We start from the raw sequence: 23,409 nt of genomic DNA, 5'->3' as shown, positions 1-23,409 counted from the left end.
ACCGACCGACCCACCCAGCGACCAGCCGAAGAATTTCTTCCTACAACTCATTGCTCCAACGGCAATATGGAGCTGCTCCTTTAGATTACGAGAAGTTTGTTGCGAACAAGACATACGTAGTTTGAGGAGCGAATTCGGTCTGCCCACTAGCTCGTCATTGTCGTTTTTTGTCGACCCTAACCTTCGTGTTTTCGCTAAGGCTCTATTTGAGTGCTGTCATATTATCCCATCTTCGCGCTCCCCCCGCACGTCTCCATACGCAAATGAAACGTTTGATAGCAGCGTCGCCTAGTGCACTCAGGGATTGGAACAGTTTTTCATGCCATTACGCAATTGCTCTAAAAGCAGAGAGCTACGAGGAGGACCCGAACGAAATAGCAACTCGGCCATAAGGCAATAAGTGTGGGAACGCGAAACCAGAAGTCAAATTCTCGTAGTTTACCCGTTGGGTCGCTCGATCAATTTTATCAGTTTGACAGACTTTCTGGCCCACAGCCTTCGGTTCTTTTCCTATCTCTCAGCTTTTTTATCGTTAGCCGCTAGCCTTGCGCAGACGATGGACTCCCGTTCAATTTTTGTTCCCAGCACTGTGACAGTAGAAGGCAAAGCTATGTGTCCACGAGTACATGCATATGGATTCAACTCAAAGTGAAAGGTCTGACGCGAGAACCTGCCACGGAAGACTCACGCAAACAAGTTCACAATGAACAATTTCTTGCCGTTTCTACGGGCGGTTCCCTTTGCAACGCTGAAGTAACGCGACTGACGTCGCCATCGGCCATTGGCCGTTTGGCAGCTTGCTTGCCAATAGCTCATTGGAGATGTCCCATGCGGCTTTATTTACCTTATCTATGTGTCGTCGAAGCGTTCCGCTTGTTTCAGTCTGCGCGACGTATACGGAGCGCTTATTTCCATCGATCGCTATATAATCCTTGGAGGGAAGAGAGTACTTGTACGGCTACGAAGGGGCCAAGACGAAAAATAAGCTTACGATATGCACGACGTACTAGTACTAGCCTATGTTTCGCTCTGAGTGTATGTCATTCCAGTCATCGGCTAAGAGTAAAGATTGATAACAAAGTCATCTACATTCATCTTTGTTGTATTCTCATATATGTTTTTTGTCCAGTGGGGTCTTTCTTCATAATTCTGTCCATTCTTCATTTGATGTGACGGTACTTACTCTCAGACACAGTCTATATGAGGAGGTTTTTGCAGTCAACCGCGTGCAACTAAACTCGGATAGATTACAAAATGGCTGTATATAGATTTCAGCCAGGCCTTCGACAATTGAACGGGGTCAGAATTCGCAACATATTAGATCGCCATGCGTATTATCCCAATTTACCCTGTTTGCAGAGAGCGGCGTAGCAGAGAACCTGCTGTGGTTTGTCGTCGTCACCGTTACTGTACTTGTTGATGGTGTTATTGCATATATTATTGGTCGATTTGCTTCGTAACAACGGCGCTGATGATCGAGGAAGGCAACAATGGAGTGAACTACGCTCGGACAGACGAAAGGACGACTAGATCGAGTCGTATACTATGCCATTTACGATTTGCTAGTGCTACATCTAACGGAAGCCTTAAAGAGTTAACAGCAGCAGTGGAGTGCGTCGATCATATCACGAAAACCTGGGCGGTTGCCCTATCTTTCGTACAAAACGCTCTAGCAAACTGGCAAGCTCGAACGGTGGCCGCAAGAAATCCTTCTTCAATCGTTTTTCTTTCGCTCTCTGCGCTGCTCTCAATTTTATCAAAATGGCTTTTAGGACCGTTTCTGTATCTGCTGTAAATGCATCCATCTCGAGCCTATGTAGAAGTATATACACGTTAGAGGCTCCGAGATATTACAGACGAACGTCAATGGATGTTCGTAGAGAGTTGCTGATGCAGTGGGTTGGCTAGGCAACTTAGTAATTCGTGCGCGAATAGAAGAACCGTAAAGCTTGAAATTGGTAAAAATGAAGCGTTAGCGAAGTGCTCGTTTGTATACAAATTGTGGCAGTTACTGAAGCGGCTAGCGCCACCGATGTGGCTATTTTCCAAGGTCTTGTTTATTGTTCTTGCCCGCCAGTTTGATGTTTATCACAGATCAGTGCGTTTTACGAAAAAAAAAAAAAAAAAAAAAGTTTTTCATAGAGAAATCGACCAGGTCGAGAAAACGATATCGATACAATGGAGAAAGCTTTCAAGGCTGAATTGTTGTATACTGCAGGAGGCCATAATAGCAAGACAATGTAGATTTGCTATGACCTGGCTGCAGCCTTCAACGGTGAGTACTACTTAAACTGGGTGACCATAATATGTTCACTACAATGTATATATATATATACTGGTAGAGCATGTAGAGACAAACGTCATAGAAACTACGAGCATGAAGGTAGTAATGAACCGTTCTCTTCCTAAAGAATAAAACGTGGATAATGTTGGCGTCGAGGACGTCCAATGGGCAAGCATCCGATGACATTCTCATGGAAAGAAAATAGAGGTCTATCAACGATCTCGCTACATCAGCATGAAGCTTTTGACCATTAGTCGTTGGCTTCATATTTTAGATCATTAAACACCATTGTCCCTTTACTTCTTTTTCACACTGGCGAGCCATCTATAGATAACATACCATTTACATCTTCTGCCGATCTTTCTGCTTCGTTACCTTCCGCCGGCTATAGCTTTGCTGTACATATATCTATATGAAATTAGCGAGTCAGTCTTTTTTTTTTTACTATATCTACATGTTTCTGATTTTAATCTGTTGACTCTAGAGCAAGGCCGACTCAATCCACGTAGGCCTATTAAGCTTTTTCGGGCGAACTTATCAACTATTTAGCTTGATTCGCGCGCATCTCACTAACAGAATCAGTACGCCGACTGATGGCCAACTCGAATCACCGACCGATGTACGACTTATTTTAACAATGTCATCAAAAAAAGTCGACGCGTTCGTTGGGCCAGCCCTAAAAGCTATGAAACATATGTAATACTAATTATTGTTGTCCATTATTTCTATAATGAGTCCCACTTACGTAGAGCACTTCACACATGAAGCAACTTCTCTCTCATAGCGGTCAGTATAACCTGGTTGGGTCTCATTATCATTGAGCGATACAATCGAGCTCCTTAGACACGTCGCCGTCTGCAAAGGTCAACGCCACCTTGCGCGACATTTATGCTGTCAGTACCGACCTAATCTTTAGTCATAAAGAGAGCCATAGCGACGTCAACGGATATACGCTCCCAAACCTCGGGCGGAGTGCGAGTGGGCGTATATATATATATAGATGAGGAGGTAAAAATTCGTATCATGGAGCTGGCGCACAATAAGCAGGCTGTAACAGGTCGGTCACTACCCGATGCCTCTGCTGATGTTTCCCTTAAGCATTCGTCGGTGTTAATTGACAAGTACGAGCTGTCTTAGAAAAAAAACAATGATAAGAGTATTGTGGAATATTGATTCACGGAAACGAAGCGTCTTGGCTAGTCGCAAATCAATATGATCTATTGTGGTACTCACTTGATTGACGCTTTCTACTAAACAATCATAAACAAATTACTTCACGAAAGCGTTGAACAACTCACTGTTTGCATTAGATAGTCTACATAACTGTTAGTTATATATGTATGTAAGCTAAAATAACACATAACCGAATAGTCCGGGAAATCTGTTGATCCTGTCTTTATCTTAAATTTTTTGTATTGGTGCTTTGTACAATCGATAATTCTTTCTTCCTCTGGTCAGGCGAGGTGGTTTTATATTTTATATACTTGACTTCATACGGTAGTGGATAGTACGTAGAACTCCCTGGATGCGCTCAGTGTGCGTACATAGGTATTGAGGGCTGCAAACGTTCAATCGACGTCGCGTACAAAGTCAAAAGCAGACCCATCTAAAGTTCATTGACGTTTATCAAATTGCAAGCTCAATTGGATAGATAAGCCAACATCAGCAGACCGTTATATCTGCCCGTTGATATTGGTTCATCTATAACTATAACCTTTATATATTAGTCGCAATAAAATTATATTTCAGAGTGATATGAGAGCGCCTTAACACTTTGGTTAAAATATATATACGCTATAAATCGAAATATATGCTATAAATTAGCTGGCTATAAGTGATTGATTTCATAAGCCTAGTTTTGGCGGCCCTACTGTGTTGGTTCCTTTCAGCGTGAAACGAGATAAGTCTACACCTGATTTCGATACTAGACCACCTAAATTTTTTAGGAAAGCACGTTACCTAACCAAATATCACGAAGGAAAAAAATCACAGTAACGATACGCCTATAAGCAATGATCTGAAACACTTGCCCCTATTCATATGATCTGCAAAGCTATAATAGCAAAGGTTCAATCAATCAAGACCTAACGATCCAAAAAACACATGTACATCCCCGTCTCTACTAGAGCGACACTTTTCGTTAGGTTTTCACGTAGGACGTAGAAACTCATTATAATAGAAGCGTACACCCCTAGTGTTCGAGCACTACCGGTCGCTCAACTGATTTGCCGCTGTTCGTAGCGTCATCCTCGTTGTTTCTATGCCTACTCGTTTTACTAAGGCAAAAGCACTTCAAGCTAACTCGATTAGCGCTCGACAGGTCGTCATGGCAAATCGCATCGCGGATAAAATTCTGGCGAGCATCACGCTTCCACCGCAGATATTTGTCTTCAGATAAACCGGCCAAGTCCGTGCTGATTAGGTATTTGTTGATCTACAGTTCTTATTCTAGGTATATGCATTGTTAATCTGGGCTGTTAAGGCCGCCACCAGGTCGACCGGCGCACCTTAGCTAGGAGTTTTGTCGCGTTTCGCCAAAAAGTGTTCGCGCACTGCCGAGCGGCTACCCCCCTGTTACTCGTTAGCGACTCGTCATTTTCGTGAGTCCGTCACTCCGTTTCGATAATTAGAGAGAGACCCGATCGATGAGAGAGGGAGCGATAGACAGAGAGGGAGAGTGAGATTCAGCGACGCCAAGATCATGCAAGACATTTCCTGTCGAGGACAATCCAACGGTGTTGAACGCCATTCTTTTATCTCATTGTTTTATTTTTTCTTACTACTCGGACTTACGCAATTCATTTGGCTGCCGACAATCCCGTCAAGGTCAACTGACGGTATAAACATGGAAAACTATTCAATGCGATTTCTTTGCTGGTTGTTCTTTAGTAAGAACGCTTTAGTTGTGGCTTTGTGGGCTTGGTAACAGTAGAATCTAAAGGGTAAACAAGGTTTTCAACAGACCAAGGTAGAAACAAGCAAAGAAAGAACGGTCTACTTGTTTTCTGAAAAGTAAGTGTTTTGTACGTACGCTTATGGAGAGTCCAAACATCGTAGGGTGGGGTTACTCGAGCGGAGTAAACGCTGAAACCAGGCCTAACCTAAAAAAAGGCCCAAAAAAACTAAACGGCAGCGTGAAACACACGAGCGGGGCAAATGTCTCAAGGTAATGCATCTCGTGTTTACACTAGCTTCTAAAACGTTTAATTGATCACATTAAAAGCATACAAGTAGAGATTTTTCAAGAGTACGTTAATAATGAAACTTAGCTCAATGCTTAGAATTTGTTGCAGCTATAGGACACATCAGAATGAATGAACGTATCATGTGCTACATACGTGTTCGCATTCCGACTAATAGGCCAATCGGCCTATTAGTAAAGTAGGTATCAATTTATTGAAATTAATATCGATCGATATAAATTGAATATTTTTAGACAAATATATGTTTATGATGCTACAGTTATGCTTAACTAGACTTTTAACGCTGAGAATACTCGAGCAGACGCCGCGTTGGTATTGCAGAATATGTTTAGTATAAATAAAATGTATTAGATTTGTATCTTTAAAAACAGAAATTTTCAAAGAATAAGAGTTTAAAATAAAACTCGATATCGGCAAATAAATTACATTGTGCTTTTATTAAATATTGGATTACTTATTATTTTACTTAAAGATACCGTTACTTTCCATTTTGTCGATGTCGACATTGCCTCGCGTTTCACCTCTGAAACTTACCCAGCGCGAGATTCTACCCATAAACAGCGATACATGATCCACTTCCCTGTTTTCGGTCAAGGTCTGGCACAAACGCATGTCTGTATAGAGCTGGGTTCCGTCTTTCGTCATTGGTTTTGCCACAATATGTTTTGGGACCACCTGTTCCCTTTTCGCTTTCTAGGAGAACGTTTCTTTAACCAGATTATACTATATACACTGATACTAAGGAGGGTAATATTCGATGAGTATTTGCCTCAGATGACATTCATGCATCGCATACAGGTAAGGCCGAAGAGGAGCATGTGTGCTAAAAAGGCCCGCGGTAGACTAGAATCAGTAACATTCCTACGTTATTTCAATTTCGTAGCGAAAATACGAAGAGCTCACGGTTAAACGACGTCAGATTTGCGTCGGATTAGAATATATTAGGACAAATCTTTAGACAAATAGAGATTTGTAACGGATACGGGTGATTGATTCTCGTTTGAACTCGCATTTTATATACGGGCTTATGCTGCTAGCAGCAGCCGCTACGATTGGCTAGGTAGATGGAAGCGCATACAGAAGGAATGAATGGCCATTTTTAATGCCAGCGAAGCTGAGCTACGGGCTTTGAAGATGAGAACTTATGGCATGATAGACAACTTGGAAACAATGGTCCTTTGCTTAGAATTGGTCAAAGGGCTAAACTTTATACGAAGCTATATTAATATTATATTATATAGTATGTGGCTAGATATAAACCCACGTCACACTGGACATTGTCCTAGTAATTGCCAAAGCCATAGCTTCACCTGTGTTTATGCCCCAAAAAAATAACCGCATTTGCCCTGAAGGCAAACGATAAATTGGGGATACATAAAGTTCACTAGCATGAATAGTAGTAGCTATAGATAGCAAAACACAATATGGAGTGCAAAGTCTCTCTTTGCGTATCTCTGAGATCAGCTTCTTGACTGACTATTGAAACGTAGCTCAATTAAAAACGATTCCGTTCACCATTTACGCACACCGCACGCCGCTATGAACTTAAACTGAACCAGCGTTAAGTTAGTTCGTGTTGATACTAGCAGTTGTTTATATAGCCACTGCGTTGTGTTCAACACGTTTCCATTAATTAGACACACGTCGGCGTTCAAGTTTACCCGAAGTACTCTTATTACACCTGTACTTGTTTATTAAAATTCATCTGTAATCTTTGATTAAAAAAAAAAAGTAGCAATAAACAGGATGTTAGATACCTCCGCACATACAGAACCTAGCGGCGATACGTTTAACAGTATCATAATTTTGCCTAGGATAGCAGCAAATATCACTCGAACCGCAAAAAACAGTTACTATCTAGAGTCACATAGGGCTCTGCCAGTGCGCATACTGTTCTTTCTGTTTTTCTGAGTACATATTCATTGGAAATTTCTTTTACGTTTGTAGGCTTTTGTTGAGCGACGCTTCGCCAACTGCGCTTGGTTGATTATCAGGCGCGCGTAGTGGCCTAAAAGAAGAGGCGCTAGTGGGTGTGCGTCCCAAGGAAGGCAAACTTTCCCTATGGTGAGGGATTTCGCCGTTGACACCGTTGTCCAGACTACGCCGTGATGCCATTTTGTGACCTTGTTTAAAGCGCCGTCATTGCTGTTTCTGACGATGGCAGCCTTACACTGAACCACCATGGGTTACGCGTACAGCGATAGCCGTAGTCGTTCCTTTCGAGCCTTTATTTTAGTCGCCTGCTGTCCCTAGACTCTTTTTCAAGAGACGTTCCTGTTTGCTCCGTTCCTTTCGAGACTCCGGATGTAGCTGGGTCAGTCTCGGTAGGCACTGACGCCACTATCTCGCGCCAAAGGGACCCTTGGACTCGAAAGCAACTCCTGGAACAGTGCCATAACCAGCACAGTTTCCATGACACTGTCATACCACAACCGCCGCCGTGTGCAAAGGCGCACAATTCGTTTGTTTGATGGTGGTAGCCCGTATTCGGCAGTCGCCTCGATTAATCGTGCTACTGTGTCTCAACTACTGTTACAGCGACCATTGCTGTTGGTGCACTCTTTACAGCGAGGGGTCTCGAACAGCTCAAGACGACACGACGTAGGAAATAGTGGAACAGCTAACGAGGGATGAAAGACGCAGCGCCTGTTGACGCGACAGAGGCAGGATCTACGCTGCGCCGCCGGGACACCGTCATACGGCCGCGACAAGTTGACGGAATAGAGCCATCTTTCGGTTAATGACGATGACAAGACTAATAATGCTGACGACAAGAGCGACGATTACCCCGATAACATGTTTGCCTTCCAGCAGCAGCAGCAGCAGCAGCAGCAGCAGCAGTGGTTCCACTCACGCGTCTTTTTCATCGCCAATGACCCTAATAGGACGACCAGATCCTTGAGATCACCAGAGATTGACCGGTATCTTCAACAAGACGTCCCGCAGCAGCCCTAAAAATGTGACGATAAAGCAAGAGTACAGTCGACCAGATACAGACGTGCAACAGATGGATCAACGGATGAGTAGTAGTCTATATACTACTGTGGTGTCCCCGCTCGCGCTAGTGTAGAAAGCCCTATCCGCGATAGTCGTTCCTATCAACGGTCGCTAGCTTTGACTAAATCCTACAGTTTGGTGTATCTGTACGAAGCATAAGGGTGTGCCAGTATAACAATTGCAGTAAAAAGAAGTAAATGATGAGCAAATATATCTATAGAATACGTACAGCACATTCAGTTGATTATCGGGTAGAAAATAAGTGAAAATTTCGTTACTGTTGTCGGCGAGCTTTAGATAGCTTCACGTTGAAAATACGTGTTTGAACAACTTTATATTGTTTACACGTCATATGCCTCGTTATATTAAAGGTATTGTATATCCTTAGGTATTTATTTTGTCACGTATAACCTTAACTTGTTCAGGTCCTGAGAATGATTTTTTTTTATAAATTGTAATCTTTGAGCTCCCAATATTGGAGCAGCACCTAGTAAATGTTTAACCAAAATCACTGCGACCGCTTCTCGTAATGTTTTTGTAAATTCTTATTACTAAAGCTGTTTGTAAAGGACTTTAAAATAACTTAATTACCTATTTCACTTAAGTAAATTTTATCCCAGGTTTGTCCTAAAGTTACTCTCTTCCCTTATTCTAGTTAAAAGTGGTCGACGAGATAATTCAACTATACTTCCTTGTCCACGTCTCACCTTATAGCTTCCGTGCTGTAAGCCGTCGATGAAGAAGCCACTGGCGGGAACTTAACCGCCACTGCCCCCACCACCGCGAGCGTTCTTTTGAGGAGACATAACCTGCCACCATTTTCCGTTATTTATAACGGAGCTCTTTGTGTACAATTAGTTATCATTGCTCTTAAGCAATCAATTGAACAGCAACGTACCGGCTCGCCAGCGGGTGCGCGTAAATGGCACCCTAACAGCGGAAATTATTACCGGCAATAACGTCCAGAAGCCACTGGCACTGCGCAGTCACCACGTGCATACCTGCATATAATCCTTAGGAGAGTAAGAGGGGAAAAAGTGATGTTACTCGTTTATACTACTTGTCCTATCGTTTTGCCTCGAGTTTTTCAAGTAGACGAGAGATGCTGCTTGCTAGCTACGTTCTCTATATGCATCAGCATAGAATAGAAGTAGCGATAGCAGACGAGAGCTGGCGTATTCGACAGATAGAACGATTAGGGACTGTAAGCGTCTAGGCGCCATAGGGTAACAAAGACAGACTATATTAAGAAACATGGATAGACTATTAAGATGTCTGATCAGTTGCCACTGGCTGCAGCAGCCAGTAGAAAATAGGAAACCATGCTTCGCCGCTACCAATCTCTAGTAATATCTTGAAACAGAAATCTCGCTACTGGAACTGGATTTGCACGTCGATCTGCTGAAGTCGATAACATTTTCACAGAGAAACGGCAAGGCCGAACGGAGTGACCGTTGTGACACAACATGGCGAGTCAGCGTATTCCATCATACGCTAATGTATTTTGACCGGCCGTCATTGGCTAAATAGTATTGCTCTTCAGTGTTCTTCCCCACTAGCGGGGAACGGGGACTCGAATTTCGCGATATGATAGTAGTTTACATCGTATCAAGGGATTTGACTTCTTGCTTATGGATTGGACCATCCTTATCGGTAACTATTTGCTAGTGTTTGCTAACTGACGTTTGTGTTGTTGAGAGTTTTTGTTTTTACTAAATTACTACCCGTATTTGTCTCTTATTCGTCGTGTATTCGCCGCCCTGGGCCGTCTTCGCCACTCTGGGTCATCCTCGCCGTTCTGGGTCGTCCTTGCCGCTCGTCTCGTTTTCTGGGGACGCTCTACAGAGTCTAACGGATATCTAAAGTTGTCGATTGTCGTTGGCATTTCTCCTACTCTGTTTGCGAGTACAACGCTCTACTTAGCACCACCATTGCCGTTACCCAAAAAGCTGGTACCGCGTAGCAGTATTAGCGGCTTCCAGGGCAAGAGATTCGCTGGGGATTACAACTTGACTTACGAAAAGACAAATAGGCTTTGATGTTGTACATGTAGGCAGAGGACCCCATCGCACGTCTATTATATGGCAACACATCTTGGAGAAAGTGCGTCACTGAAGAAAACGAACGGCAAAAAACCACTGTCTGTTACAGAAAATACCGTTCCAGCAGGATCAGCTACATGCATAGAAGCTAGCAGAGACCAAGGCAAACAAAAAAAAAACCTCTGGAATAAAATACACCCACCGTTTGATTACGCAAAAAAAACACTAATAAAAGAGCTCTTAGAAAAGCAGCGACCACTCTCCTACACAATAATATGGTTGCAACGACTCGAACCCGTCCGCTTATTCACTGAGAATATGTATCAAAGAAAAAAAGGCCATATTAAGGGCTATCGAAACTCTGTGCTTTCGTTGTAGTTGATAGTTTATTTGCGCTTATTATATGAAACGTGATTATACCGTCGGCCCGCTACTATATCGTACGACTATAGAAAGTTAGGCTCCGTTAAGCAGCAACACGAAGGTCACAAGTGGTTAATGCGGAAAGTATTCACTATATGTCTGTGTCTAGTCAGTCTCTTGATTTTGCTTGTAACCAGTATTGCACTTTCTGACTGGTACCAATGACCCTTTCCTAGCCAAATTGCATCGTTGTTTTGTTCCCGGTTTTTCAAACTTGTTCATCACGATTTGTTTGATGACGGTGTGGAGGTGACAGCTGTGTGAGGTTGCTCCGATCAACGAATCGCTCGTAGGGTGCTTGAATAAACGTTGTGGCCGATTACTGACGTGGCTTAGGGAATCATTTTAAAAATCTCTTAGATTGATAAGTACCAACCGTCTATACACGATAACCCGTGTTGCCCCACACGTTTATTGAAACATTAGCAAATAGGGATTGACTTTGGTGGCGTTGCTAACTTGGGCTTATTATATCTGGTAAATTTGTGGAAATCTGCAACGACCCATGCCACTCCCCCAATGCTTGGTTTCACCGTGATCACCACTAGCTGATCTCTAATTATGGTTTAGTTCAGCTGCTGCATTGAAGATGATCGATGTTTTTTCTCAGTTAGATTTGCAGTGCAGGTAGCAAGGCTAAGGTGTGAACCCGAAATGTTGAATCGTTGTTATGGTAAGTCAGGCTGGCCGACTCGAACCATGAACCCAGAGGTAGTGGAAACAAAACTAATGTTATGTAGTCAGTTTCAGATCAGAACGTTTTAAGCATCCGATAGCATTTACCAGCTGGGTTAATTGTAACACCTAGATACGCCCTCGAATAACTGTTCCTATTTGTTTTGGGCGAACCCAGTTGTCTATTCTCCATTAGCACACCGTGTTAAAACTGTCTGCGGTCGAATATGGCCGGTGTCGTACATTTTTCATGCCTATCGTTCCTAGTTTTTTCGAGCTCATCACTCGGGTTTTTTTCCAACGAGCGAAATATTCACGACAAGCAACCAAAGCAGTTTCTTTTCTCGATGACTTTTTTTTTTACTTGATCATTCGCGTTGATCAGGCTACCTTAACGATACTCCAGATAACGGTCGAGTCTCTTATCATATCTTTGAGAGCAGATAACAATTGAACGCTTTATCGTATTTCTGAGGGCATACAGCTATTGAGAGTTTTATCATATCTCTAGCGGCAGATGATGGTGGACTGCTTTATCATATATCTGAGAGAAGATAACGGTCGTTCATCTCTTGCACAAAAACGGGACGTTTATTTTGAGAATATGTAAAATGTCCTACAGTCTTGCTAGACAAGAGGAGGCTGAGATAGGCTCTCTCAAGCCGCCGATTAAATCTTGTTCACTGAGACTACGTCCGTAATACAATTAGTATGCAACTACAGCAACGGCCAGCATCGGTCTCGAAAAGGGCTCAAATCAGTCATATCTTTTATGCCTACTGATTAGCAATTTTTAATTCGGGTAAAAATATCAACTATCGTCGATTTTTTAAGGGTTGTCCTACCTACCTACATACTGGAACCTAATATAATTGTTGTTATTATTGTTTCCTTTTAAACTCATCTTAGCTACACGTATTCGCTTTCGACAGTGGCAGATAGCACGATACCTAGACGCCTTTCTTCTACGCAGTATACGCTCGAGGGTATAAAAAAATAAAGGAATAGTAGCAGCAAGCAGGATAAGGGTAGGTCGAGTCGCACAAAGATGGCGGTGCCAGCCGGTGAGTGGTGGACATCGGCAAAGTCCGCAAGCAGATAGCGCATTTCCACTATGTTGTATCATCGTATCATATCCGAGTATCACCGCTACGACGTCTAACGCATACACATAGATACATACAGTTCTATGCAGATAAAACGCTTGCTACCGAGCGCAGAGCTTATGGGATTTGACCCGCCCCAGCCGCCACCAAAAGTAGACGAAGAAAGTAGTAGACAATTCATGGATGCAGAAGCGACAGGGACCTATGTCGGTCCAGGAACCAACGAAATCTAATTTCTACTATTATTGTTACTAATACTAACGTTATTTCTACAATTGTGCGTATCCAGTCATCATATCGAGTCGTTCGTTTATCAGATGACCACCCTCTAAGCAATATTTCTGTCTTTCTCTGCATAGCCAAGGATTGTCTTAGTACCTGCTTTGACAACGACAGCTCAATGTCGACCCCGATATCTGTTGCTGGAGCGCTACCGAGTGCTGTCAAATGGAAAGTTGACAGTATAGAGAACCTGTGGGCTGTTAGCCATAGGTTTGCGGAACAGAGATACCCACGGCGATGGCGAACGACGCCACTACGTAATCACGCCGCGTCGAGGACGACGGTACGAAACCGACTGGGCTGTACGCGTAAGCCTCTATAGAATCCACTCTATTGAACGGGTGTATCTACGTTGATGAAATATGTATTCGCGATGGTAGCGGTGTTAAGCAGTATTATCACTTGTTTGCTAACTTCTACCAAACACTTTTCGCGAGTCTGAAATCATACGAAGGGTAAAATATCTGATGCAGAACAGCCGAAACAGTCTTGTGCATTATTTTATTATCATAAACTGTGCTTTCGTGATTTTATAATGTTACAATTGGAGTCCTTCGAGGCTTTATTTTACAGCCAAATAAAATTTGTTTATGGTAAATATATGCATTGTGTATAAATAATAAAAACATGTCAACTTTGAGGGTCCCCAGAACTCACTTCGTCTCGATACTCGAACTTTTGCTTTTTTACCATAACTAGAACAAGCAAATCTATTACATATGAGCGTTAAGCTTACAAATTACAAGAGATGCAATTTATTCTATTTCCGTAAACATGCTGTTCCCCCTGACTTAAGGCTACATCACACCGTTTTAAAAAATAATATTCGAAAGCCTACTCCATAATCGATACGCGACTTAAGACGGACCAAACAGGCCAATCTACTTCATCCGAGAGCGGATCAACCATCTCGCTTGCCGTTTCTTGCTCATCAGTACTCTCTGTGTAAGAAACAAAGTCAGGCAGATGCTCTCACGGCTACAACTCATGGATGGGCAACATCTAGCCGGATCAATCGGATCTCTGCCATGATCTGTGAATCTCTCGCTGCTAACGGCGGCATTTAAATAGCAATTCGTACAACAATAAACGAAACGACGGGCAGAGTTACATTCAACATATGAAACAGGAAAGAAAACTAAGGAGCAAGGCCAATCACGTCCTTCTGCTAAAATCACCATTGAAGTATAGCAGCGCGCTCCCGATGCCTTGCCAATTCAGTCATAACCATAATGATTACTTAATTAGGAATATCAAAAACATACCTCTTCTTTACAACTATTGTATTATTGGTAACTGTATTAAAATAGCTGGTTGTGCATTCAAATGAGCAGATGGTCTTACTTCTAATCTGGTGACGACTAATTGAGAAAAAATGGACGTCATTACGAACATACATTGTTATTATGTATTTACTCGTCTCTGCGAGACTTTGGTGTGTATCCGCATGGGTCTCGATCACGCTATAATTGTATTTTGTATAGTTTCGTAGAAAATAGCCATCCCAGAAAAAGGATTTTATATTTAATCCTATTATCGCTTCAGGCTCTATGAAGACGAATCGAGACAAAAAAACAATTCGAGTTCTGTTCCTACTATGCAACTACATTGTGGAAATCAGAGGCCACCGATTTGCTTGTTTGTTTTAAAGAGACAAAAACTCTGACGCTGCGATAGCCACGTCACCACAGTCAATCACTTCTCGACAAACGAGCCTTTCCTAGTCACACCAACGAAACCGTTGCCAGCGAAAACCCAGACGACAATCGTATGTATACCGCCAACGAACGCGAATAAAACACCTGTTTGCGTTTGCCCCGGCTCATCCGGTTTCCCCTTCATCTTCAGTTTCTTTATTGCGTTCGTCAGAGCAGGCAACGATGGCTGCTTGATTTTTCACCCGTTTGTTCTCCTCAGCCAAAGCCACTGGGCCTCGAGCAGAGCAGAAGCGTTCCTTGCGATTCTGCCTTTGCCATATCTTCGGCGCGATTCATTCAACTGTTCGTTTAGTTAACCAACAACGAAATCGCGGACGCGTTCCAGACACGCAACGGTATTACGATAGCGGATCACAAGTGATGCTGATGACGCTACACCGATAGAGGGCAACGATTTTTAGCCTCCAGTTAACCGTTTTCACCTTGAACGCGTAGCGAAAATTTTCCCACTGTCTCATCATTCCCGCCCTCCGTACAAGCTCGATACTCCTGTTGTGCGTATGTACGCGTATAAGAAATGAGGACATATGACGATGCTGTGGCCTGGTTGGCCTAACCGTATTGGAGCGGTTTTCACTAACGAAGGACAAGATTATGAAGCAAAATCCTCCCTGTCATTGTTAGCAGTTTACCGATCTGACTTTCTACGATACATTAAGTACGACTGATGTGATCAAGATGCGCTCCAAGCGATATAGGAGCAATAGCGGAGTTAACCGTAACAGTGTTAGCATTGAGTATCAATGCTCTAACCAAAAGGGACAATGAAATAAACACACTGTTGTACAACTACGATTGGCGGCGCGCTTAGCTTCATTTCGCTATGTCGCTGATCTCGACCCAGAGCACAAAGTAGCTTAATCCTTCCGCCCAGTGATCATATTCGACGATCCAGTCGGATAAAGTCTCGCTTTTTTTTCCTTAAACTTTTTGGCTGTTACTCGGTCTTCGCTTGCTATCCTTAGTCTGTATTCCTGACCGTAGGACGAGTGTGATTCCCGCGATTAATTCCTCCCGTCAATACAGTTGATCATCAAGGAGGCCGCAGAAAGGAGCACAAGGTCGGAACAACAGGAACTGATATAGCTAACGTAGAAGCAACGTGCCAAGGTTCACAGGCTTTACGAACAAACCCATAGGGAAAACGTAATGATACTGTTACACTTTTCGCACTTCCCACTCTTACCTTTTGCATCTTCTATCTCTTCAGATAAATAGTCCACCGACAAAAACAACTTAGACTCAAACGAAAGCTATGAAAAAATCAACTTCTTTTTTATGTACTTTTTTTTTTTTTTTTTTTTTTTTATGAAAATGTGCGTGATCGACTTGTGCGCACCGCAACATGTCCTCCTCTAAGATCGAAAAAATAGGGCCTCGTCATAAAAACTTCAACCAAGGCACCTCGCATGCTCGCTCTACAGCTCGATCGAAGTCACAGATACAACCAGAAATGACCAGGTATGCCCATCAAAATCATGCAAGAATTGTTGAATCTAGTTACGCCTTTTTTTGTTCGCTTCGATAGGGTTATGCTTGATCGCTTTTTCTACGCTTTTCATCACTTTTTCTTTAGTTTGCCATCTGCTTCACTGCATTGCGATGTTGGCAGTTTTGGCAAATGGATGACGGTGTATGGGACAGTTACGGCCAGAATTCGACTGTTCTGCTCAAGAATCGAATGCTGTTAGGGGGCATTATACCGGTAGGTGCATCTCTAGGCAGTCATTTCAGTGAAATCGAGGGCAAGCGAACCAAAAATGGCGGTTGTGTAGAAAGATAAAACGAAACTATTTCGCTTGTGTAGCAGCTTGGGAGACTCGCCTCTAATATCTGATTCCTGTCGGCTAAGCTCACAGCTACTAGTGCAATTACGGCAAACGTTGAGGATTTGACTGCTGGTTGCCCGTCTAGCCAGTGAAGTTTTTTTTATCTTGTTCAACAGGCACTCAGAAGAGGGACGCGTTTAAGTTTCCTAGAAACCAGCCTGCAGCTACTGGCCAGCTTCTGCTTGCATTGCAAATTTATGGTCACTGCTGGTTCATCAACATAAAGATCGTCGTCATATAAACGGGTCGAAGGCGTTTCTCCATAGCTTTTCCTGCGAAGCTCGCCCTAATCTTACCGAATCGACATTAGATAAAGCGCCGTGTGCTTTTGCGTAATATACGGATCAAGACCTACACAAATGCAGATTGGACGTCGCCAAGCACGAGCTGAACACGAAAGGATAAAAGATTTGTCATATGCATGGAAGAGAAGTGCTTGATAGATGTGGTTGATAAATAATAATATGCGAAGAAAGACACAAGGAACGAATAGGGAGGGGGGGGGATCCGGTGATGAGTTGCTTAAGACAACGAAGAAGCTCGCTATCTGTGTCCGCACGCAGCGATACTTGTATATCTGTATCTGACTGTTTACCGAAAGTGCGAACGCCAATCAGAGACAAGGAGATAACAACAAAAGGAAATGCATAAAGTATGAAACAAGAATATGAAATGATTATGGCAGTGTCGCGACTAGCGAGAAGGGTGAGGCCCAGTGAGATTTTCGAATAGGACACCCCTGAGATACACACATAACAAATGAGCAACGAGATGCGAAGAAGATATACGTGGTTCAGCTTGTCGGAGCCGGCTCGTTGTTGCCAGTGTGCCGCCATAAAGCGATCGCGCAACCGACCTCCATCGAATATCGCTAGACAATAACACCGACTCGTTTCCACATGTGCAGTACACGTACACACACACACATGTGTGTATATATACATACATATGTACAGCGGTGGGAGAAGTCCATGCCCCTTATTGCTTTCACTAGCTATTTCCGGATACCGCCATGGTCGACAATGGCCAACAATATAATAATAGGGCCGAAAAGCCCTAATGATAACAGCTTTTGCCAAATGCGATTAGTATAAAGATGCGGGCATAGACCAACAAGACGCAAGCTTGTAATTACGTGTCAGTGTATTATATCTCTATGAATAGCCAAAATAATTGAAACAGAAGAAGGAAATTGAGATCGAACGAGTAAGGGTCTATTCCAATAGGCGGCAATAATGAGATTATACACAAAGACACACACTAACAACAAAGGTATACAACAAGCATATAAAAAATCAACTTGAAACAATAAGTGTTGTACAATAATACTATGAATCAATATTTTTTATTTGTTCTTGGTTTGCTATTCCTAACTTCTAGTACAATACACTTCTTCAATTGTAAATGTCAAATATAACCTGCTTCCTTAAAGCCGCATAGATGCAGGTCCGCCAAAACATTTACCTAAAATAAGCTTTTTAGTTTGCCAGAATCCACAAGATTGGTGCTGATCAAGGTTCGAGTTCAGGCGTCCTGCTAGCAGGAGCCAGCCGTCTGAACTGCTGGCTTGCGGCTCAAGTATTAGACGTAAGGCACGAACATATGATATCATGCAAAACAGAATTTTATTAGAGAAACATATCGTGGTGGGCACCATACCCGCGTAGACGATATATCCCAGAGATTGGTTTAAAATCACACATCCTTAGAAAATCTATTTTTCTCTACTCTGACTTGTCTCTAACCAGGAACGGGTCTTGGGTAGCGCTATAAAGTATAAAAATGCCGATTCTTTCGTTGGTTGCATAGTTAAATTAATGTTTTCGATAGAAAATCACGATAGGTTTGGACCGAATACTTAGAGTAGTCCACGGTCCTTTGTTCATAACGGCCCGGATGAAACTATAGGAAGGCTATTGTTGCAGCAAGAGACTTCATTAAACATGCGTGTTCCGAATTACTATCGAAAGCAAGAACGTCGATCGATCTTTAAAGGGTTACCCACCAAGCCAGCTTGATTATTCAACGATCCGAAGTTGTTTTATAAAAAAAAAACTTGTCTACTATATATATATATATATATATATATCTTGAAATCAGAATGCAGTTGCTGCTGCAGTAGTAGTCGTTCCTGGTGGTCGTTAAGGAATAGTAAATTTGGGCCGAAGTTCGACGTCAAAGTTGGCCCACCTGTTCAAAATGTCTGCTTTGAAAAGAAGAAAAAGCCGATAACGGAACGACCGATCGGCCGCAATGTGGACATAGTGTCAGGCTCGTAACAGACTTGAACTACCTATGGCTTAATTCAACTTAGTCAGTGCATCTTTTTCTAAAGCGGCCTCTTCCGCCCTACGTTAGAGGCTATGAAGCGTTCGGCTGCTCGGTGGCGGCAGGTCGTTGTTGTGATTGTGCTACCTGATCGGAGTTAGAGCTGAACGATTGCAAGAACAGGCTTAGTCAGGTATTGGACAGGTGCGAGTGGGGAAAACTACAGACGTCTCACATTATGCCTAGGAGGAAAAGGCGCAGCCTAATTGTGTCTGTGCATAAAAACCGCTATTGTAGAGGAATAAAAGATTCTGTTAACCCAACTACATTAAACATTATGTTATACGTAATATCTGTCACGGACGTCTGAACTGGTATCAGTCGCAAAGATAGATCTGGCGTTCCCCGTACAGGATGAGTGATGTCCGAGACAACTGGACTAATGAAAGGCAAAATGATTCGGAAAGCTAGGTATCGATACCCGAAGCGTTTGTATTTTTCTTCGAATAACGCCTCCGTGCGTATGATAATACGTCCAATAAGAAAGTGAAGAGGGGTTCTATCTTCCACAAAGCACTTCTAATAGCTTGTACGACTGGGTAAGTCTTGCACAATAAACGGAGTATCGTCGAACAACGGCTATTTATCTATTATCACTGTCCATAGTAAAAATACACATATGTATGACATTATCAGATTTAAAAACTGCTTTAAACATGGTATAAAGAGCACCATATAGTTATTGACTAATCGGCTAAATCTTCAGTCTAGAGTAGTTATGCAGTTTAACAGAACATGCTACCGCCATACGCTATCTTGTTACTGTTGAAGGACAACTGTTCGTCATTTGCTGACTAAATACCTATCCTCTAACCGTAAATCTACTCCGCCCTACGGCGGAAAGCCTCGAGGTTTTGTTTGCTGCAACGAACGACGCGTAGAGACCTTGATGCGTAAAGCGAGAGGCAGGCCAATATCGCAAGACGTTACGGAAAATAGTTCCCTGCACGTCTCTCGTAATGATCGCTTTGTCGGCGTGGCGGCGCTGTCGGTGTCCCGATGTTGTTTTGATGCCATTGCCGCCGTCGTATCGTTAGGGCAGTCGCCGTCCTCGACCAAGCGACTAGAGATGATCAACCAACGTGATCAGCAACAAGCAGAACGCTGAGCGATAATACAGAATGGAAACGATACACAGCGAGATCTAGAGTAACACTTTGTACGAAACAGGATCCATGTGGAGCAGACTAGAAGATATCTATCTCAAACACGACCCCAGCGACTCTAATAGCAGCGCAAAGAGGAGAACAGTCCACTAAAAACGTCGTCCATCGAACCGTTGTGACTGTTACGTGGACGACAGAGAAAAACATCATCATCGTTCTCCCTTTCAGCAGCAGCGACAATATCAGCACCACTAGCATTCTATGTAGCACAGGTTCGTCACACACCCAGAAGAAAATCAAACAAATCAGTGGCGAACGCGGACTGACAAACGGCTCAATGGACCATTTCGCCGCCTGACGCCGTTGCCGAGAGGACGATCTCGTTGTACGTCATTGTCATACTGGTATTCTGATAGTTAATATAGTGACTACCATTGGAATCTTGTCAGTGCTTCGAAGAACGTTAGGTAGAGGCAAGCACGCAGCGAGTGAAGCGTTCACACGGACTTCGCAATGGCTGCCGGACAGCATCGCCAAGTCGATTATTGTTGCTACTAGATTGAGCTAAATAGGAGGACAGGATACATTGAGTCTAGCTATGATTACTTCACATTAAGTATCGATATGAACTAAACACCGTCGATAATTAACGAGATGGCCAGGTTGACTGGTGAGCTTTTTTTCTTTTTAATGTTGATGAAGCGTTGGCCAGTTGGTGATATACGTAAAAGATTCACTAGTTGAGGCTCCTTAATAGCGACCGTGTGCGTGTAGGTACGTATTTCGTATAGAATTGAATTCACGTATAGAAGTAGTCAAGCCGGACAGCCAAACGACAACCAGGCAGATCGAGTCCCTCTACATGAGCCTTCACTACGCGATCGAGAAGAGAGAAACAAAGGGTAAGTTACCGAACGTTTTGTCACTGTATTAGAAGTTAGAATTAGATACAAGTACAAATAAAAACAGATACCTTCCAAATGTCGAAAGTTAAATTTTGAAACTGGCAAGCCGATTACCGGTTGCACCGATCTCGCTCAATCTATGTCATTACGCTCCAAAGTAGATGTCACACTCTTGTGGAAATATCCTACGCATACGTGTCTTTATTCAACACTCTGCAGTATTATATATATATACAGACACCCTATGTCTGTCTGCTGCATGTGTGCGCCAAAGTGCGATATGTAACAGAGCGAGCAGACATCCCGTATCTTGCTTAGAATAATTTACGCTCACCGATCTCCTTTGGTCAACCAATCCAGTGGAGCTGGAACTAGCTAGAATTGAATAACGCAGAAGCGACAGAGCGTTTCTGCTAGCCACACGCTGCTTGCTGCCTTCTAGCCGCTTCGTACGGGGTCGCTGTTACCTGTATATTTCTGCGACGCAGCTCCGCTCCGGCGGAGGACTTTACTAGAGCGTCATCTGAGCGTCACACCACCGGAGCGCCTGCGGCTGAGGATGCTGCTCGTATTCTAGCCGCTGATGGCGCGACTACCGCCCGTGTCGGAGAGACCGGCAGCATCGCTCGGTCGCCCGCTTACAAGGCCGGCTCGTTGCTTGCCTCCGGTTTCTAGCTGTAGCTAGTCGAAAGGGTTGAAGTAGCAGCAGCGGTGGCGGCAGCAGCAGCAGGAAGTTATCTGTCCTTGAACTATGCTGCTCGTTGATGTTTGCTGGCTCACGCGTACGCTCCGCCACTGACTGACTTGTTGACGGTGTGGCTAGCTGCTGTGCTATCGACCGGCAACAAAGAGGTGGCGAAGAAGCGTCGCAGAAGAAAACGAAGCGATCGTCGGTCGAAGACGAAATGGCCGCCAAACTGAGCAAGCGAAACCTTTGCCAATGGAACAACAGTGGCCCAGCAAGACGTAGAAGAAGGTGGGGCGTATGAGGTGACAAGCACCTTTCCCAACTGCAGCAGGCAAACGCCACTCAGCGTCCACCGGTGTCTCGCCGCTCGCGACGCCATTCGAAGCGCCAAACACTTGTTTCTTTCATTTTTTTTTCGCTGTCATCGTAATCGCTCGCTTGCGTCTGCCCGCCAGAGCAGCCCAGCGTCAAAATTGTTTGGAGAAGGGAGCCAGGGTGCAGTAAAACCAACACGGAACTTCGCCGGAGCACTGCGTTTAGTGTCCGTTGCAACAGATAACCGATAGTGAAGACCCTGGCGGCAAACAGCAATAGTGGCGGTGTTTGTAGCGGTCTGAGACGGCCATGTTTCGTTATGGCAGCGACCGCCGACACGGGGGAGATCCGCGCACGGTATCGATGCCGATATAACCATACGTTAGAACCAGTCGGACTTGCCTCTCCGAGGCAAATCCGCTAAAGTCTGTTGTTTACGTGGCTTCGGACGTGGGCCAAGCGACCGGTTTGTGCCTACCTTACTGCAGCCGCTATGGTACGATGATCTGAGGGTCGCTTTTTATCATCGGGGTAGCACTCGAGTGTGAGGATAAGAAGAGTTAACCGTCTGCGCAGAGACCTCTCGCTCGATCTCCTCCGATCTCTTTAACAAGTTTACACAGGAAAGCCAAATGTGGCGGGCACAGCGGATGACAACGTGTACCACCAAAGATTCGATGGCTACAGACACGGCTTCGGTGGGCGCCAATGGATGGCTTGCAGAAACAAACGATCCTTACGTGTATATAGACGCCGAACAGATCAATGCGTTGTTTTGGCCGAGAATGTGTGCATTTATGCTAGGCTGAGTTCAGTTAAATGAACGGGACGGGTGGGCAACTCAGAAACACAAGCCTTGGGACTTTGGCCTGGAAGATCTGCCATCGTTGTCGTCGTCGCTGCTATTTACGATGGACGCGGCGAAACCCAAAAGCCACACGAGAGCCTTCTGTTCTCATGCTGTTAACGTTTAATTACGTGAGCTGGAATAGTGAAAAAAAGTACGTCTAGCAAGAGACAAAGCAGCTCTGTTGTTTACGGGACGCGTATCAAAGTTGCCGTAAAAAGTTCTGCGAATTTCAGCGTTACGCTGATCTGGCCTGTATTACGTCTTTGTTGTGCTATTATAGTTACGTCTTAGATTTTACATTTGTAGAATAGGCATTGGCTTAGAAGGTTTTTTCAGCACGAAACAAAATGTCTCTGCATCGCATTTATCAGATCTAGACCACCTTGCGTGCTTCTATGTTGAATCGACACGCATGTTAGTATTGCACCATCATGGGAACCGTATACGCCGGTTACTTTGTGCAATCACGCTATCTTCGTTCAGTTAAGTAATAAATAAGTTGTCAGCGAAGTTATTCTTTCGACTATTTTATTCTTCCCCCAATTAGTATGAATGCAAAACTTAAAGATGCTTCGTTGCATTCGTTTCTCACCCTGGCTGCTTGCGGGGCAAAGGTTTCAGCCGGATGAATTCAGAAGAACATCACATTTCTATAGAA

The 23,409-nt window shown here is 43.7% G+C and overlaps 1 protein-coding gene and 1 long non-coding RNA gene across 8 annotated transcripts; one reads left to right on the top strand and one right to left on the bottom strand.

Annotated features, from left to right (window-relative positions):
• The first annotated feature begins 1,238 nt into the window (after positions 1-1,238).
• LOC111266898 (uncharacterized) lies at positions 1,239-17,900 on the top strand. 7 transcript variants are annotated; one of them, XR_015313586.1, is made up of 4 exons: positions 8,438-8,855; positions 9,140-13,295; positions 16,104-16,191; positions 16,676-17,900. XR_015313586.1 is itself a non-coding variant. In XM_086971128.1 (3 exons), exons 1-3 carry the CDS (start codon positions 8,837-8,839, stop codon positions 16,185-16,187), a joined length of 309 nt encoding a protein of 102 aa, XP_086827254.1. In that variant the 5' UTR covers positions 8,438-8,836; the 3' UTR covers positions 16,188-17,900. The 7 variants fall into 7 exon arrangements, 4 of the variants coding, with proteins under 4 accessions (XP_086827254.1, XP_086827253.1, XP_086827257.1 ...); XR_015313585.1 differs by lacking the exons at positions 16,104-16,191; positions 16,676-17,900 and having other exon boundaries at positions 9,140-11,622; positions 12,534-13,681; XM_086971128.1 differs by having other exon boundaries at positions 13,090-13,295; positions 16,104-17,900.
• LOC111266899 (uncharacterized) lies at positions 7,138-9,288 on the bottom strand. The gene is made up of 2 exons (XR_002684309.2): positions 9,192-9,288; positions 7,138-8,438 (listed from the first exon to the last, which is right to left on the bottom strand). It is a non-coding gene; the product is annotated as an uncharacterized LOC111266899 (long non-coding RNA).
• Positions 17,901-23,409: the final 5,509 nt, after the last annotated feature.

The sequence above is a fragment of the Varroa jacobsoni genome, unplaced genomic scaffold (genome assembly GCF_002532875.2).
Source record: "Varroa jacobsoni isolate VJ856 unplaced genomic scaffold, vjacob_1.0 scaffold_1126, whole genome shotgun sequence".
NCBI classification, from domain to species: Eukaryota; Metazoa; Arthropoda; class Arachnida; order Mesostigmata; family Varroidae; genus Varroa; species Varroa jacobsoni.
The sequence above is the reverse complement of the archived record's forward strand: the minus strand, read 5'-3'. Positions and strand labels throughout refer to the sequence as shown.

Coding starts and splice junctions, on each gene's coding strand:
- LOC111266898 (XM_086971127.1), top strand. CDS start 10,116: ATGGATTGGACCATCCTTATCG. Junction 10,138..13,089: donor GGATTGGACCATCCTTATCG/GTAACTATTTGC, acceptor TTCTCTGCATAG/CCAAGGATTGTCTTAGTACC. Junction 13,296..16,103: donor ACGCCGCGTCGAGGACGACG/GTACGAAACCGA, acceptor TCGAAAAAATAG/GGCCTCGTCATAAAAACTTC.